This window comes from Lottia gigantea (assembly GCF_000327385.1).
Source record: "Lottia gigantea unplaced genomic scaffold LOTGIsca_46, whole genome shotgun sequence".
NCBI classification, from domain to species: Eukaryota; Metazoa; Mollusca; class Gastropoda; family Lottiidae; genus Lottia; species Lottia gigantea.
Genome location: NW_008709614.1, coordinates 1409872 through 1426825, shown reverse-complemented (window position 1 = coordinate 1426825; position 16954 = coordinate 1409872). Strand labels below are relative to the sequence as shown.

General features: G+C 31.8%; 2 protein-coding genes across 2 annotated transcripts; one reads left to right on the top strand and one right to left on the bottom strand.

The window, feature by feature from the left end:
* Positions 1 to 149: 149 nt before the first annotated feature.
* On the top strand, positions 150 to 7729 carry LOTGIDRAFT_62534 (hypothetical protein; the record flags this gene model as incomplete). Its single annotated transcript, XM_009061055.1, has 11 exons — positions 150 to 247; positions 640 to 697; positions 1377 to 1660; positions 2203 to 2300; positions 3828 to 3971; positions 4278 to 4424; positions 4660 to 4821; positions 6483 to 6619; positions 6751 to 6953; positions 7248 to 7365; positions 7661 to 7729. Coding segments are annotated over 11 exons (1518 nt in total), but the record flags the coding sequence as incomplete, so codon positions are not given.
* Positions 7730 to 10953: 3224 nt separating this feature from the next.
* LOTGIDRAFT_164656 (hypothetical protein) lies at positions 10954 to 12969 on the bottom strand (the record flags this gene model as incomplete). The annotated part of the gene is made up of 4 exons (XM_009061181.1): positions 10954 to 11026; positions 11126 to 11517; positions 12126 to 12234; positions 12713 to 12969. 4 exons carry the CDS (start codon positions 12967 to 12969, stop codon positions 10954 to 10956), a joined length of 831 nt encoding a protein of 276 aa, XP_009059429.1.
* Positions 12970 to 16954: the final 3985 nt, after the last annotated feature.

Below are 16954 nucleotides of genomic sequence, written 5' to 3'. Positions count from 1 at the left end.
GATTTACTCCCAGAAATGCTGCAGCAGTCCCTTCAACATCAACTTGTACAGCTTGTACATTATTGATCACCATTAAACACTTATTTGAAATTATTCATGATTGGTATTCTATTATTTCAGCTGACACTGTATCTCTAGATGAATTCAGCTTACCATTTTTCAAACAGCTATCAGATGCTGGTCAGTTTTCACTTGCTGCATTGTGTTCAGTTTCACTACGAATCTTATTTGAAGAAGAAAGTAATGAGTGAGTTTTACTATATAGATTGAATAAAATTTGCCATTAAAAGTCTCAGATATGAAAAAGATACATATCCTTATAATACATAAACAAGACCAAGAAATATCTTATCAATACTCATCAATTTTGTGGAGAATTGAAAATAAACAGTAAATATCCACATATAGCATCAACATAACTGAGGCTTCATTATGTAGCAACATAACAAGTAGTAAAAAGTTACATATATTATGTTTTGTACTAACATTGTACATAGCAGTGACATGATTTAAATAATTATGAATGTGAGAGAAATAACCATTCCAATCATTATTTGATAAATATTCAATGTTAAACTATGTATAGTTTAGGATATCTGTTGATGTGCATATTGTTTTAAATTATTCTTTAAATTTCAGCAAATTTAAGAAGGCTACCCTTGCTTTATTATTGAAGTATGCTAAACAACCGGATCAGGTGAGGTTTCCTAGTGCTGTCTATACCACTTTGAATGAACCTAAATGAATCTAAAGAAAGATAAACAAGCCTTTCAACTTCTTCCCTTTTCATACGCCCACATGAAATGCGGTGGCGTATATTGTCGTCACCCATGTCTGTCCGTCCATCCATCAGTCTGTCAATAATTGCTCGCAAACACACCACAAGGCACAATTCTTGACTGATTTTTCGACGAAACTTGGTATGGTTTTTTGTAATCACCCAAGGGTGAACCCTATTAAAAATTACAAAAATCGAAAAATATTTAGTATAAGTTATTGCCCTTGTTCTTGAAACGCCAGTAAACACTCTAGAAGGTGTAATTTTTGACCGATTTTGATGAAACTTGGTATGAGTGTTTGTTATCACCCAAGGATGAACCCTATTTAAAATCCGAAAGATCGAAAAATAATTAGTATGAGTTATTGCCCTTGTTCTTAAAAACACGCTCAAGTTTTAGCCTGTAAACACTCTAGAAGGCTCTTGACAGATTTTGATGAAACTTGGTAATTCTAAACAATTATGTACTGGAAAATAAAAAATTAACCATCACCATATTTGTATAAACTACATAAACAATTTTCTTTACATATATTCAAGGCCCAAATCGACTTCCTATAATTAACGATGTTCATGTAATGTAATTGTTACATCATAGGTACGGGACTCAGTATTAGCATTATTAGAAGGTCAAGGAATGGACAGTACGGACCCATATGTTGATATTTTATTAATGGATGATGTTATAAAACAGAATGGAAATGCTGAACCACTAGTTAATGATTTAATAGCTATGGCTATTAAAGAGGGCTGCTATGATTCCAGATTACGTGTGTTAATTAAACACGTCACCTGGCAGTTACGAGTTACCTGGGATCAAATGGAAGAGATAGAGAATGCACTAGCTCAAACTCTGGCTGAAGCACAGTATCACATGTCAGAGTAGGTATATTTCTTGTTACAAAGGAAAATTGATTGGCTTTAAAGGGATTGTAGAAAGGTTTTATATTTTTTTTCTGACGATATTCAGTTAGACGTCTGTGGTTCCTGCGATTTTTTTGCGTTTTATGACATCACTGATGTCAAAATATGCTTAATCACACAAGGCCCTTCGCAATTAGTTACGTCATCAAACACTTGGTTTTAGTGGAATTCAAGGAACCTCAGATATGCAATTGATGCTATCAGAGTCCCCGATACACATAAAGAATTTAGAAAACCTGTTACAATCCCTTTTAAGATGCTTATTTTTTATCATTGAACTTTTTGAAAAGGTTTTTGCACCCTTTTTTAGTATACATTGATCAAATGTCTGATATTACACATAATATATAGTATATTTCTAATGATTAATTCAAAGCAAAATTCTAGAAATTTAATTTATTGACATTGTAAAGTAGGATAGTTTTTGTGTCATAAGTAATAACTTGATTCACATTTAAAGCCATAACCATTTCTTCAATTTTTGCTTATTTTGTTTATAGTGATGAGAACAAGGAAAAGTTAAAGAAAGCTAGAAATAGTAAATTAAAGAGATATGCATTGATTGGATTAGCTACAGTTGGTGGTGGTACATTGATAGGTTTGTACCAGTTGACAAAATATTTCAATAACATTTTTATACGCCCACACGTAAGATGGGCATATATTGTAATCACCCCGTCGGTCCGTCACTCTACAGGCTACAGTTCTTTATGGATTCTTTTGATTTTTATTTTGTATGTCAATTTTGTTATGAAGATGATCCCTATTGATTTTCGTGATGATCTGATAATTTTTCACCGAAATATTGTGTCTGACCTGACGTTTTTCTCTATTAGCTATATTGTGCAACTCGTGCTCACTCTACAGGCTACAATTTTTTACAGATTCTTTTGATTTTTATTTTGTGTGTCAATGTCATTATGAAGATGATCCCTATTGATTTTCGTGATGATCAGAAAATTTTTCACCGAAATATCGTGTCTGACTTGACGTTTTTCTCTATTAGCTATATTGTGCAGCTTGTGCTCACTCTACAGGCTACAATTTTTTACAGATTCTTTTGATTTTTATTTTGTGTGTCAATGTCATTATGAAGATGATCCCTATTGATTTTCGTGATGATCGGATAATTTTTCACCGAAATATCGTGTCTGACTTGACGTTTTTCTCTATTAGCTATATTGTGCAACTCGTGCTCACTCTACAGGCTACAATTTTTTACAGATTCTTTTGATTTTTATTTTGTGTGTCAATGTCATTATAAAGATGATCCCTATTGATTTTCGTGATGATCGGATATTTTTCACCGAAATATCGTGTCTGACTTGACGTTTTACTCTATTAGCTATATTGTGCAACTCGTGCTCACTCTACAGGCTACAATTCTTTACAGATTCTTTTGATTTTTATTTTGTATGTCTATGTCGTTATGAAGATGACCCCTATTGATTTTCATGATGATCTATCGATTTTCATGATGATCGGATAATTTTTCACCGAAATATCGTGTCTGACCTGACGTTTTACTCTATTAGCTATATTGTGCAACTCGTGCTCACTCTACAGGCTACAATTCTTTACAGATTCTTTTGATTTTTATTTTGTATGTCAATGTCATTATGAAGATGATCCCTATCGATTTTCGCGATGATCGGATAATATTTCACCGAAATATCGTGTCTGACTTGACGTTTCACTCTATTAGCTATATTGTGCAACCCTGTAGTCACTAAAGACTGTTTAATCATTTCTGACAGCTGCCAGTGGGCGTATGTTACCTTGCCTGACAAGCTATCTTTGATCTTGGAGCAGTCACAGTAGCTTTGTGTCCAAACCACCCTCCCATTTGTCATACTTCCTTGAAACCGTGGTAATATTAGTGAGAGAAATTACATATTCATAGCTAAATTTTGACCGATCAAAATTGGCCCTGAAATCTTAGTACTGAAATGTCGGCCAATCAAATCAAATATTTTTGCTCTCTGAAGGAAAAGATTCAAACTTGGAGACGACAGTGGCTTTCAACTAATCGTTTTTATTACTTAGTGTTGGAAGGTAATATGGACCATCATTGTGGTTTTAAGATGATAGTATTTTGAGTAGTTTGATGAATGGAATATTTCAGGATTAACTGGAGGTCTGGCAGCACCACTAGTTGCAGCAGGAGCCGGTGCCATTATAGGTGGTGCTGGAGCTGCAGTACTAGGAACCACAGCTGGTGTAGCTATTATTGGTTCTTTATTCGGTGTTGCAGGAGCTGGATTGGCAGGTACAAATATTATTTATACATAATAATATACTCCTGCATTATAATATGGTTACAGTGTACATTGTCGTTACTTTTGTCTATCTTTCTGTCCATAATTGCATGTGAACAAGATAGAGATGGTTTTGGTCAAATTTTGATGATTGCTTATTGTTTATGATATACAAGGTGAAATGATTCATTGATTGATTTTTTTTTATTATTGCTCAAAAGTGAATAAAGGGTAACCAAAATACCCCCAATATTGTTTGTTGTAATGCTGATCAGTTTTGGATAATTTAAATTTGACCATGTATTTGTTATGTGAAGGATATAAAATGAGAAGAAGAGTTGGTGCTATAGAAGAGTTTATGTTTGAACCAGTTGTATCAGGTCAAGCTTTACAATCAGAGAGTATAACAAAACAACTACACATTACAATAGCTATTACAGGATGGTTATCATCTAAAGTCAGAGGTATAATCTCTCATATTTTTCCAATGTAATGCCCCTTCAGTTGCTAAGTATTACCAGGTGAGATTCATCATGTTGAATAGTGAATGACTAAAAATGGAACAAGCCTGATAAAAGTATCCTTAAGTGTTTACCATAAATACAAATGTCAAAATAAATCTTATATGGCACATTTATTTCAAAATATATATTTTTAGGTGTTTTTCTAAATCATAAATATTTGATAATTACATTTCAGATTTTCGACAGCCATGGCAGTCATTAGCAGAGTCCAAAGAACAATACAGTTTAAAATGGGAATCAAAATATCTTGATGAATTGGGCAAATCATTTGAATATATCACTAGTATGGCGGTTTCTATGGCTGCACAAGAGGCCTTAAAATACACAGTTCTTTCAGGTAAGTTTCAGACTGTGTAATTCTTATCAATGGCTATGAAAGTAAAATACTTTTTACCGAGTGTCTTTTGTTGATATGGCTTTTATAAGATGACATCAAAATATCTTCCATTTTCAATCTATTTTGATGAAAAATGGTATAAGCCCAGAATTGATCAAAATAATTCATTAAAATGCCTTCCAATTCTTAGAAAAAGTATCTTGCACTTTTCCTCTAAAAAGTGAAATTTGTCTATCAATTTTTGTGGAAACTAAAAATTAATGCTTTTGTTGCAATAGAATTACATGTTTTTTTTTTAATTTGGCAATTGGTGACATTAACATAAGTATTGAAACGGTTAGTGAATTTTACGAAGCGGGTAATCGTAGGCAATAACCGTTTGTTACCCGGTTGTTTACTAAAGATTATAAAAGGAGTCAAAAACCACATTTGCGGCGGTAACTCACCTGTACCTAAACTAGAGTAAGTGTAAATGAGTACCCAGGAAGATTTTGGCTAGTTCCCCTCGAATGTCAGCACAAATCGGCAGATACCAAACAAGCTTCAATGTAATATTACGAGCGGGTCTGATAGAGTTCAGGAAGGACTAGCGCCATTGTCACTCATTGCTACATTCTCTAACAGATCAAAGGTTTTTATACCGGTCAGTGTAATGCGTGTATCTTACTGAAGTCGCCGCGAATCGGTGTACTGGTTCCACAACTGGCATAAAACTATTGTCGCAATAAATCCGTACTCATGAATATTAATAAGATTGAAGCTGATTGACAGGCAAGAAGAAACAAACGACAGGCAAGAAAAAACAAACAGCCAATTAGAGGAGAGTTAATAAAAAGTAATACTATCTTTATAACTGTTTTCATCCTAAGCAACTCGTACTCGATTGAAATAATAAAAATAATAACAAAACTCATTAAAACACTAGAACATGCTTTAAAAACACTGTGTTACATTTCCGCAATACAATAAAAGTAATAACAAGATTCAACGAACCGTGGCGCATGCCGAACGTCTGATAATGATTACAGTGCTTATTTGTTTAACCTAATTAACATAATGGTGCACACGGCGACTGCGATTATCCAGAACGAGTAATTAGTTGAACTTATATCAAAAAAGAGGCTTGATAATCTTGACCACAATTCTTGCAACTCGTTAGTGTTTTGATAATTGATATCCTATCTTGATTTATTAATCTGAATTATTCAATCAGTAAAGATGTTTATTTACTAAAGAAAACAGCTAAAAGACTCATACAGTGACGAATTTTCTGTCTTTTTACTTCTTATAAAATTGATGGTTAACCGATTATCTCAAATCAGACCCGGTTACCCGTGAAATACTACCCGAAATTGGTTAACTGATTAACCGTTTCAACACTAATTAACATACAGAGTACCTCAATATTGAATATGCTTTTGCTTCTTTATTTTGCAACAGATTTTCATAAAGCTGGCTTGTATGTAGAGTTCTCAAATTCATTAGACAATATGAGATTAATTCAGTCTTTCTTTGAAAGTTAACTCATGGTGGAGCCAAAACAAACTGTGCCAAGGCATCACAATCAATTTTATTCATTATAATGAATTAAATGTGACTTATTATCTGAATTGTTTCTTGCATACAAGTTGTAAAAAATTCCTCAATTTATTTTTATATAGGTTTGATTGCAGCAATAGCCTGGCCGGCAACTCTATTATCAGCTGCTAATGTTATAGATAATCCCTGGAGTGTATGTTTACATAGAGCTAATGCAGCCGGAAGACAATTAGCAGAAGTATTATTAGCTAGAGAACAGGTAAATCACCCATAACAAAAACATTCATGGTATTGATAATCAGTTAGTATATCCTTATTTCAGTTGATTTGAAATCAAATTATAAAAGTAGTTCCTTACCAAAATATGATAATGAAATCTTTTCTTTACAGGGTAATCGTCCAGTAACATTAATAGGCTATAGTTTAGGAGCAAGGGTTATCTTCTCCTGTTTAGAAGAGCTTACTAAACGTAAAGGTAGTGAGGGTATTATAGAAGATGTGATATTATTGGGTGCTCCAGTATCTGGTGATGTTAAACATTGGGAGCCTTTAAAATTGGTTGTTGCTGGTAAAATTGTTAATGGTTATTGCAGGTGGGTACTGTAATTGTTTTAGGAGCAAAAGCATGCTCGCTACTGAAGATGAGCAATACCTCCATTTACATACTGCCAGAGTGAGCCATCATAAAGGGTCAGCTTTTCCTGCCCATGTCCGTAATTAATGGATAAAACTTTTCATTCTTGTCATTGAGTAAGCATATCAATATATGACTAGTGTAAATATGAATACTATGATAATTAATGACAAGATGGGGTAAGAGACTTACAAACACTAATATGAACTGAAGTGAATAACTTCATAACATGTGCTTATTTTTGTTTTTTTAGAGGTGATTGGTTGTTAAAGTTTTTATATAGAACATCATCAGTACAGTTTAGAGTTGCTGGGTTAAAACCAGTAAAATGGGACAATAGAAGAATGCACAACATAGATCTCAGTTCTGTGGTAAATATTATATTATTTGTAGTTGAATTTAGAACTAAGGAAACAAGCCTTTAAAAGCATATCCTAATTATCTCAGTCAGATACTAAGTAATGCACTTGACTATTATAACAATTATGAGATTCAAAGTTCTACATTTATAATAATGGTTAAGGAAGAACCTTGTTTAAGATTTTAACAGAATATTGCTCTTTGACAAGCAATGGTATAGTGACCTTTAAATAACAGACACTGAATTGTCTGATTTTCATGATGAGGTCTGCTACAATCTGTTATAGTTAGTGTGTTTTTTGAAAGGTAAATGGACATATGGATTATGAAAGACAGTTACCTACTATAATGAAAGCTGTGGGTGTAAGAACTAGAGATGAAGTCAAACCTAAGAAACCAACTTTCTCACAGAGTGCTCCTGTCACTCCTACCCACAATAAACAAAGTCTACATATTGAAGAGAGAGAAACAAAGAGTGAACCTGTTTCTCGAAGTCATACCACACAGGATATTGCTGGAGCGCAAGAAACTCTAGCAAGTACAACAGAAATAATAGGTAATGTAGCCATTCAACCTGAAGCTAATGAAAAAAATAATAAAGTGGAATCAAGAACAGGTGGGGAGTCAAAAACATCAGCTGCTTCCAGTTCAAAAACAGAAGATTCAAAGGAAGCCACATTTAAAAATCGACAAGATGTACTGAGTGAATTATCCAGATCTATTTCTGATGATTCTTACGCTGGCGTTTATCATTCTGAAAATAAATCAAAAGATAAACCACATAAATAAGTAAGAACTTGATAAATTTGATATTGTTATTGGCAATAAAGTGCTCATTATATCTATGCTACTGTAAGTTGTAGTATTATATATAGAAGTTAAATATATATTCTTGTTGATTTTTGTTAAAGATAATGTTGAAGATAAGCCATATTCTATATTCTTATATTTTTTAGTTCTAGTTCTCTGGATTTTCTCTTTTTCGTTACATATTTTGAACAACTGGATTTATATTAATTTATTGATATTACATTATTATTTTACAATTTCATGATACTTTCACTACAAGTCCTGTAGATAATTTGTTTTAAAACTATTGGATTTCTGGATACAAGACCATCAGCTGTGAAAGTATGGAAATAGGCTGTATACTATTTATTTCAGAATTTTATATTAAAATTCTTATATTATGAATATGAAACAATTATAAGAGCTACAAACGATATTTCTTTTGTAATTGATATGCACGGATCATTGTTTTTATACGCCCACATTAAAATGTGGTTGTATATTGTCGTTATTGTTATCATTTAAAAAAGTCATGTTATTGGAAATATTAAGTCAAATTATTGATCAATTTGGATCATTTTGGGTCACAAAATAGCGAAATTGAATCTGTAATAATATTCATTTGATATAGAATTGATGAGTTTGTTTTTTTAATCAGAAATGAATGGATTTTAATAGGTTTTATAAATTATGTAATTCATGCACTTACAGGGATATAGTAATCTAAACAAATTAGTAAGTTGAAAGAACTCAACTACAGCTTTCTGTCCTCTCAAGCTGTTTGTGATAAAACACAGACCTCACTTTTCAGAAATGAATTCTGAAGTATAGATTCTTGAAGTTTAGACCATTGACATGTCACTCACATCCTCACATGCAGATATTATGCATATTATGTCATCTGTATCTACACTTCAGAATGTAAATAACAAATTTAAATGTACATTTAATTTAAGTTTTTTATTGGGATAAGGATATTTTTTGACAACTATACTCCCCCATATTTCCATACATTTATACTCAGTAAATCAAAATTAAATATGAATTCCATATTGCATAGATCAGGTACCAATTAAATATGTGTATTGATTTATAATTGTTAGTTGTTTTAACAGTATTTTATATATGAAAAGTCCATCCAATGCTTAGTGCTCATTTATTCCTACATACTAGTGTATTTATGGACCATTTTTATTCTTGAATATAACTATATTTTTGCGAACTATGCATACATAAATAATTTTTTCAGTTTTATCCATGTCCGCTGTTTTCACATGTCCTAAGTCAAATCTTGAGCTATTTTATACTGAAATGAATATGTGGAAAATTGCTGTCACTCATTTTTCTTTATCTATATGAACGACTTGTAATGGACATAATTTCTTACGTATATGCTGTAGCATACCACTCAAGAAAGGTTTTACACCACTTTTATTTTTAAGTCAAGTTAGAGCTTTTGCTGAATATACAATGCAACGATTATAAGCAAATATTATGTCTTTATTAACCTAATGAAACATTCCTTTGATGAAAACCTGACAATGATCAGAAAATTTCAGATAAAACATTTTTATTTCACTTTTAGATTTAAATGGCTCTTAATTTAATGTAGGATGACCCTCAGCTTTTCGTCTTGTTGATCAACTGACAGTTTAAGGCACCCATATAAGTTTTGTCAGTGCACAACATTGTACTGACAATTTGGTGGGCCAAACAACAAGTTCTTGGCTTCATGAAGAGACAAAATTTCAGAAGCTGGCCTCAGTTTTGAAGAGCTTGCAATTTTATCAGAATTGTGATGTTTTTAAGCATTTATCCTTATTAAACACACACATCTTTGTGAATGCTGTTTCAATACTAAAAGAATATTTAATCTATTAATCCTCTCAATTTCAGCCAAATTTGACAAAATATAAATGAACTGTGTAACTTGCAGAACATGTACCAAATATGTTTTTTCAGGTTAAACTGCAAAATATTGTGTGTTAAGATGTTTTTAGATTGAATTAGGTAAAATAACCTTAAGAATCCACCTGGAACATTTACCTAAATAGCCAGAAATTGAATAATTTTCTACTTTTACCACAGTTAAAGATGAAAATCTGAATTCTAGATTTTAGCAATTTTAATTTTATGTAATGATGGATGATAAAAGTGGTGCAAATTTTTTCTTGAATATTAATAATACTAAGCCTAAATGTGTCAAAATCAGTCTGTGAACTTAGTAGTTACTACAGTCCAATTTGATGGAAATACATTCTTATAATGATATTATTAAAGAAGAGTTCGATTTTTGATGATTCAAGTATTAATTTCTATTCTTGTATGTTTTTCACTAAGAGGAAATGCTCTTTTGAAAATTTTTCTTGTCTATTATGTATGCATGGTGCTTTGTGAAAAACATATCCTTCAATCATTTCTATGATGTCAAATATCTATGTAATAAATGCCTTATTATCCTTTTGTTCGATACATGTTTAAAAATGCATGAAATGCTCAGTCTTCATACACAGACTGCCTTGGTCAGAGATTTTTGTCACTGACTAAAGTCAGTAGTTTCATCGACTGGCACGGACACACAAGGAGAAAAAAAATCTCCAGTTGGTTGTTTTCCACCATGTCGTTAAACACGTGCGGAGCATGTACTTGAAAGGAAAATGAATCTGATTTGATGCTGACGGTCTGTTTTGCAGGCAATAAAAAGTATTGTTTGATATTATATATATATTATACTGTCGGAGGCACATGCAAGATTCTACCCACGACTGCTTGTTAACCTTTAGAGTTAAATTTTTTCACGTATCTTGAGGTCACCAATCAACATCATCATCAGCCAATGATAAACATGAAGCTATGTGACTATCTATTTCTATTTGGTACACACTAAAAAAAAAAGAAATTAACATCAAATACAATTTTCATATGACTTATTATACAATCCTTTTTATGGCTGATCAGAGGCACAATTAAAAAGTAACCTACCTGGAAGGAAATGTTAATAAACAAATTGGACATAATGTGGTGGTGTTATTTGTAATACAAGATAGGTCTTCTGTAGGCCTACTGACTAGTTTATCAATGACCGTTTTATTCATCAGTTCTGTACACTTGGCAATATTTAATCCACCATCACCTATTTTCTTTCTCTTCGAATCACCTACAAAAACATCTAAGTTTTTTCTTTTGTAAGTATTTCCTTGCTCTTTCTGCACAGCAATGTCTATATCATAAATTGATTGTTCTGAGCTATCTACAGTGAAGTTGTAATCAGGTCTCTTTGATGTCAAATATTTCATACTAAATCGTTGTAAGGGAAGTAACTCTTCTGTACATGTATGACATGTTGGTGATGTAGTTTTAGTCTGAAATGTAGCCTACAAACATGTTCAGACTGTAAAATTCTGATCTGAAATAATTAAATCCTAATTCTATACTAAAAAAGCAGATTTTCTGATTCCTCAAGTACAGAGCCCCTAAGGCGCAATTGTAAACATATTTATTTATTATTTCGTTTAAACGAAATAACATCATTTATTATTTCGTTAAAACGAATTAATTATTTCGTGTAAATTAGTTATTTCATTTAAACGAATTAATTATTTCGTGTAAACGAAATAAACATAGGGTATTTCGTTTAAACGAAATAATAATTTATTTCGTGTAAACGAAATAAACATAGGGTATTTCGTTAAAACGAAATAATTATTTCGTTTAAACGAAATAATAATTTATTTGGTTTAAACGAAATAACATTTCGTTTAAGGATATTATTTCGTTTAAACAAAATAAACGAAATATTATTTCGTTTAAACGAAATAATAAATAAATATGTTTACAATTGCGCCTTAGGGGCTCCGTACTCAAGAGTATATAATATCTTATTTTTTGGAATCGAAATGGACTGTAATACAAAATATGCAGAGACACAGAAAATATTTCTTATTACATGCAGTACTCTACAAAACAATGAAAGTTTCTGTACCTTTACAATATAAGGAGGTAGATCATCTAATTTCCATACATCACAAACTGGTAATCTAAATTTTGACATCTTCTGTTGAAGATCTAATAGTTTTCCATCTAGTTTAGGTCTAAAAAAATAAATTATATGTAAGTTAAGTTCTAAAAGTTCCACTCATCATTTCTATGTAGTGTTAATAATCTATTGAAACTTTTATGGAGAGACTAACTTATTTCTCATGTTTTGCCACATCAAATGATAGCTTTGTTATGAAGAGAAAATCTTATGTGTTTTTCTGGATTAGTGAATCATTCAACAAATCTATGCTTTGTTCAATGCTTTCTGTTTAAGTAATATCTCTTGAGAGAAAACACTAAGATTGTGAAACACCCAATATAAATGTAGGCTCAAATGTAGAGTAGGTAAGTAATAACGTTTGTAGAAACACTGCTTAATGACTTCTAGGTAGCCTACATAATCTTCATCATTGGACATATTGAATGAATCATATACTCTCTTTATATAGTCTCTTTAAAAGTTGATATTGACATGCTATTATTGATTTATATTTGATTATTTTGTATTTAATATAATTATAAATAACCTACTCCGGTGTATTGACTACAAACTTTGTTCCAACTGAAACATCATCATCGTCATCATCTATGACATCAATGACATCAATATTCTGGTTATCCGAATCCAAATTTAAAACGCTGGTGGTTTTCATTGATTCAACAGACATTTGATTAGTGATTGGTTCTGTATTTGGTTTCTTGGAACTGTTGGCACTACCAGGAACCTTTGCATAACTGTTTGTCTTCTTTGCCTTCAGTTTTAATCGACTTCTTTTTCTTTCAGCCATTGTTCCTAAAAAACATCCAAAAACATTTATGTTACACACATGTGTAGCCACTGATCCTGTTAATTCAATCGGAATAAAGAAACTAGTGATGGCAAAAATCTCTGTCTGAAAGTTGATACAAGGTAGGCCTACAAGTAGATTCTACTTCAATGTGCCAAACTCAGCCGACAGTAATTCAAGTCATACTGTTAAATAACTTTTATCAGTTTCTTTACGTACACTTACACTTACAGTCCTACTTTTATTTTAGCAGGTGACACTCAAACATCCAGTCACTTTTTGTCTGTTCTTTAACAAATTATTTTTTAGCGCTATGGATATATTTTTTCAACAAAAATGCTTTTGGATATATGTAATTTCCTTGTTATTGTTAAACATTGAAGTGCAAAGCATAGGCCTTGCTCAAACTCAAAACTTCGGCTACAATCACAATCTGCTTCAGTTTTATACTATATATATGCCTCCATTTATATATTATAGGCTAGATAATAATATTCACATAATGTTATTAATTATATATTTTGGATAACAGAGATTATATCTCAGGCTTCTTTTTTTTTTTATCAATACTGGACAATTTTTATTGAAAAATAACGTGACATTGTTTCTGTGTTAACTCAATAACTGGACATGCCCACTTATTGACCCAGTTAATATTGAGGTCACGAGTTACCCCGGAAGTTAACTGTGATATAACTGAGAGCAAGATGGCGAGATATGAAAACAAAGATCAACATATCGCTATGAAAACAAACTAGTCCAGTTGACCGAAAGGAGAAGAAATATGTGAAAGACGAAGACATGCACCTAATAAAGCAAAGCAAACACATGGATTTAGGCGAAGCCATGGATTCAGTAGCAGATCAGAAGGAAATGGTTGGAAAATATCAGCGCACAGACTCGACTGGTTCGATAAGAATTCCAACTGACTTTGTAACGAAAGAGTCTTTTCGTCCAGATGAGTTACCCGATGGTGCCTGCTTTAGGCCAAGGAGTGTTTCTACAACTGATACAAATGAACAAACTGCTGTCAGACCAGCCAAGGTAAAATTGAATACATTAAACTTTTTATACAACATTTTGATACAGTGACACTGACAGTTTTTTTTTTACATTGTATTAGTACAGTGGTGTAACCTATTTTCGTGGATATAAGGATTCAACACCGAATTTCGTCAAAATAAAAGAAACAATTTTTTTTTTTTTGTTGTCTTAGATGTTTCCTCAGATATTCTGCAAAATAATTAAAATTGGTTTATTTCGATTTTCTTTATGAATCCTTCACTTTGACCCATATTTCATGAGCAACCAACTCGGCAACGGCGGCAGAATGCGTCACCTATTTTCGTGTACAATGTTTGATCTATAAATAAGTCTAGAAAAACACATTGTATGGATACCGGGTGGTATAATTAACTTCTCTTAGTATTTATCTTTAATATCAATTCATTATAACTAGTGACAATTCTTTCAAAGAACCACGATTTAAAAAAAAAAATAGTGACTGACAAAATAAGATACGTAGCGTGATATATTGCTAAAAGTCACAGAAACAACATAAGAATATGGTCCACTTTGTGTTCCATAGAAATTTTCTGCTGACACGGAATCCGCTAGGTGATCATGTGACTACATTCGTTGGACTACATTCTAGCAGACGACACTTGGAATTCCAATTACCGTTTGGGATTATAAGGAAATTCGGCCAATAATAAATGGTGACATTTGGTAATAACTGTAATCCGCCATTTTGTATTTGTCAAAGTATACATTAATATATTTTACCATGCTTGAAACTACTGAATTCATTCTACTAGCTGATATTGTACAGAAAACCCATGTTTATCAAAACAAGCAAATGCGGAGGTCATGTAAATTATTAATCCTTTCCGGAAATCCACGAAAAATAGGTTTCCACGAAATTAGGTTACTTGACTGTATTATTAATGCCAATCACTCATATTCAAATCCATAGTCTCTACTTGTGACCTAGGCCAGTGCTTTTATAGGAGAGTATCTTCTCTAACACCTATAACTAAGCCAATGTGTAGGCTACTGCCTGACCTGATATGATGCATTCTAGGCTAATTTCTCAAGATATAGCATACCGGTACTCTACAACAATGACGAACGATATGATCCATGTTTAAGTTTTTATCATCTTTTTACAGATGATTTTGAATCGTTGCAAAGGATAGATATATTTCTTTACATTAAATGACAACAGTTCAGAAATTTAGATTTAGTAAAAACTTTGGAAATACAATAGGTTACCAGTATTTCTAGTTGATGCAGTGATGCTAAACCATTTCATTTGAGTTTCTTGATCCCCTAGAGCTGTTGGCGCTGGCGTAAGCAAAGGTTTAAAATTTGCTTGACAGAAAGAATTTAGTTATGTGTTTGAAGACAGTTACCCTATAGATTTCTTGACCAAAGAAGGCATTGATATTGTTTGAATTTGTATGACAAGATAAAAAAAAAGAAAGAAAAAAAGTGATAATTGGACATAAAATATTAACCTGTAATTGATTACATGTAATAAGTAATTGGAAATTATGTTGTGTGATAAATATCTTAACACATATCTGAACATTGCTTTCTGTCAGATTATGACCTACAGGTAGGGGAAGGCTTTAATCAGCTTATGTTTTTCTTAAATGGGCCAATATATTTTGTTTTAATCTCATAGATAATGATTATAAAAGTTGAAATCTGGTAGATTTAGTACCAAATTCCCACATCTTTGTATAGAATAATTACCTAAAGATTAAATAGTAGAAATTAATACAGATAGTCCACTATGATTTTACCTCTCAGTCTGGCTTTTCCAAGTTGTTTATTGTAAAGATTTAAGCTGGTATTTGGTAGGTCTATTATTAAAGACATAGTTTATTGCAGTACAGCATGACATTGTTTGAAATAAATGAAATTCCTTTACATATGTTGTACATATTCCTTCCTCTTTGAAACACTTGACATTGATACTTTGGAACTATGTTATTTGTGGAAATAGGCCATTTAATGACTTACTTCCTAGTAGAAAAGTCATTGAATGTAAACAGAAGAGCTTCATATTATTTTAAAGAAATATAATGCTTATCTAGTATAAGTTTAGGAGAATCCAACTTCATACATGATATCTTAAACACTAAACATTGTTCACACTAACAAGACAATAAAACGATCAAGTCAATGGAATAATATTTGTATTTTTCAATTTATAAGTTCAAATCATATATTTAAAGAAACTTTGAATGAAAAGTTGCGTTTGTCCCTATTTCCTCTATATAGCTTATATCAGATTTCCACTATGATAATAAACATATTTTAACTTATCTGGACCTCTACTTTAATCCAGATGGTTTTATTTTATCTTTATCAACAATCTCCTTAGTTATTAAGATTTGTCATTCTACTGAAATAACTGATAAAGACCAGTGTAGATCTAAAATTAGCCTTCTTATTGATCAGTTTGAAATCTGTAGGGGGGAAAATAGGGTAGCAGGATGGGCTGACCAAAGTATGAGGAAAAAAATGCTATTCTACATTGACAAGTGAAGCTTTCAGAAATATATATTGTTATATGAAAAGAACATTTTTAATGGTTGTTTTACTTTTTAGATACTGGTACCGGTATCTACTTTTCTTAGGCTAGAAAGTTCTTTATCATTTCTTACATAATAAAAATTTGTGGTTATAACTTTAGAATTAATCTATGTTTGACATGGTCTTGTTTCTTTAAAGGTTATTCTTGAAATATTCTGTATTTTTAACAGAAATTTGTTAAATATATTGCTACCTTCTTGCTCAGAAGGTTCGTTACTTTCACAGAAAAGGTAAAATATTCTCAACATCTGTAAGCAGGATTCGACCTAAGTGGATTACTGAATGAGATTTTGATAAGAAGTAAAGAGTTATGTCAGTGCGCAGACAGTATGGAATATTAACATGGAGTATGATTTGAGGTTATTTTTGGATTAAGGAT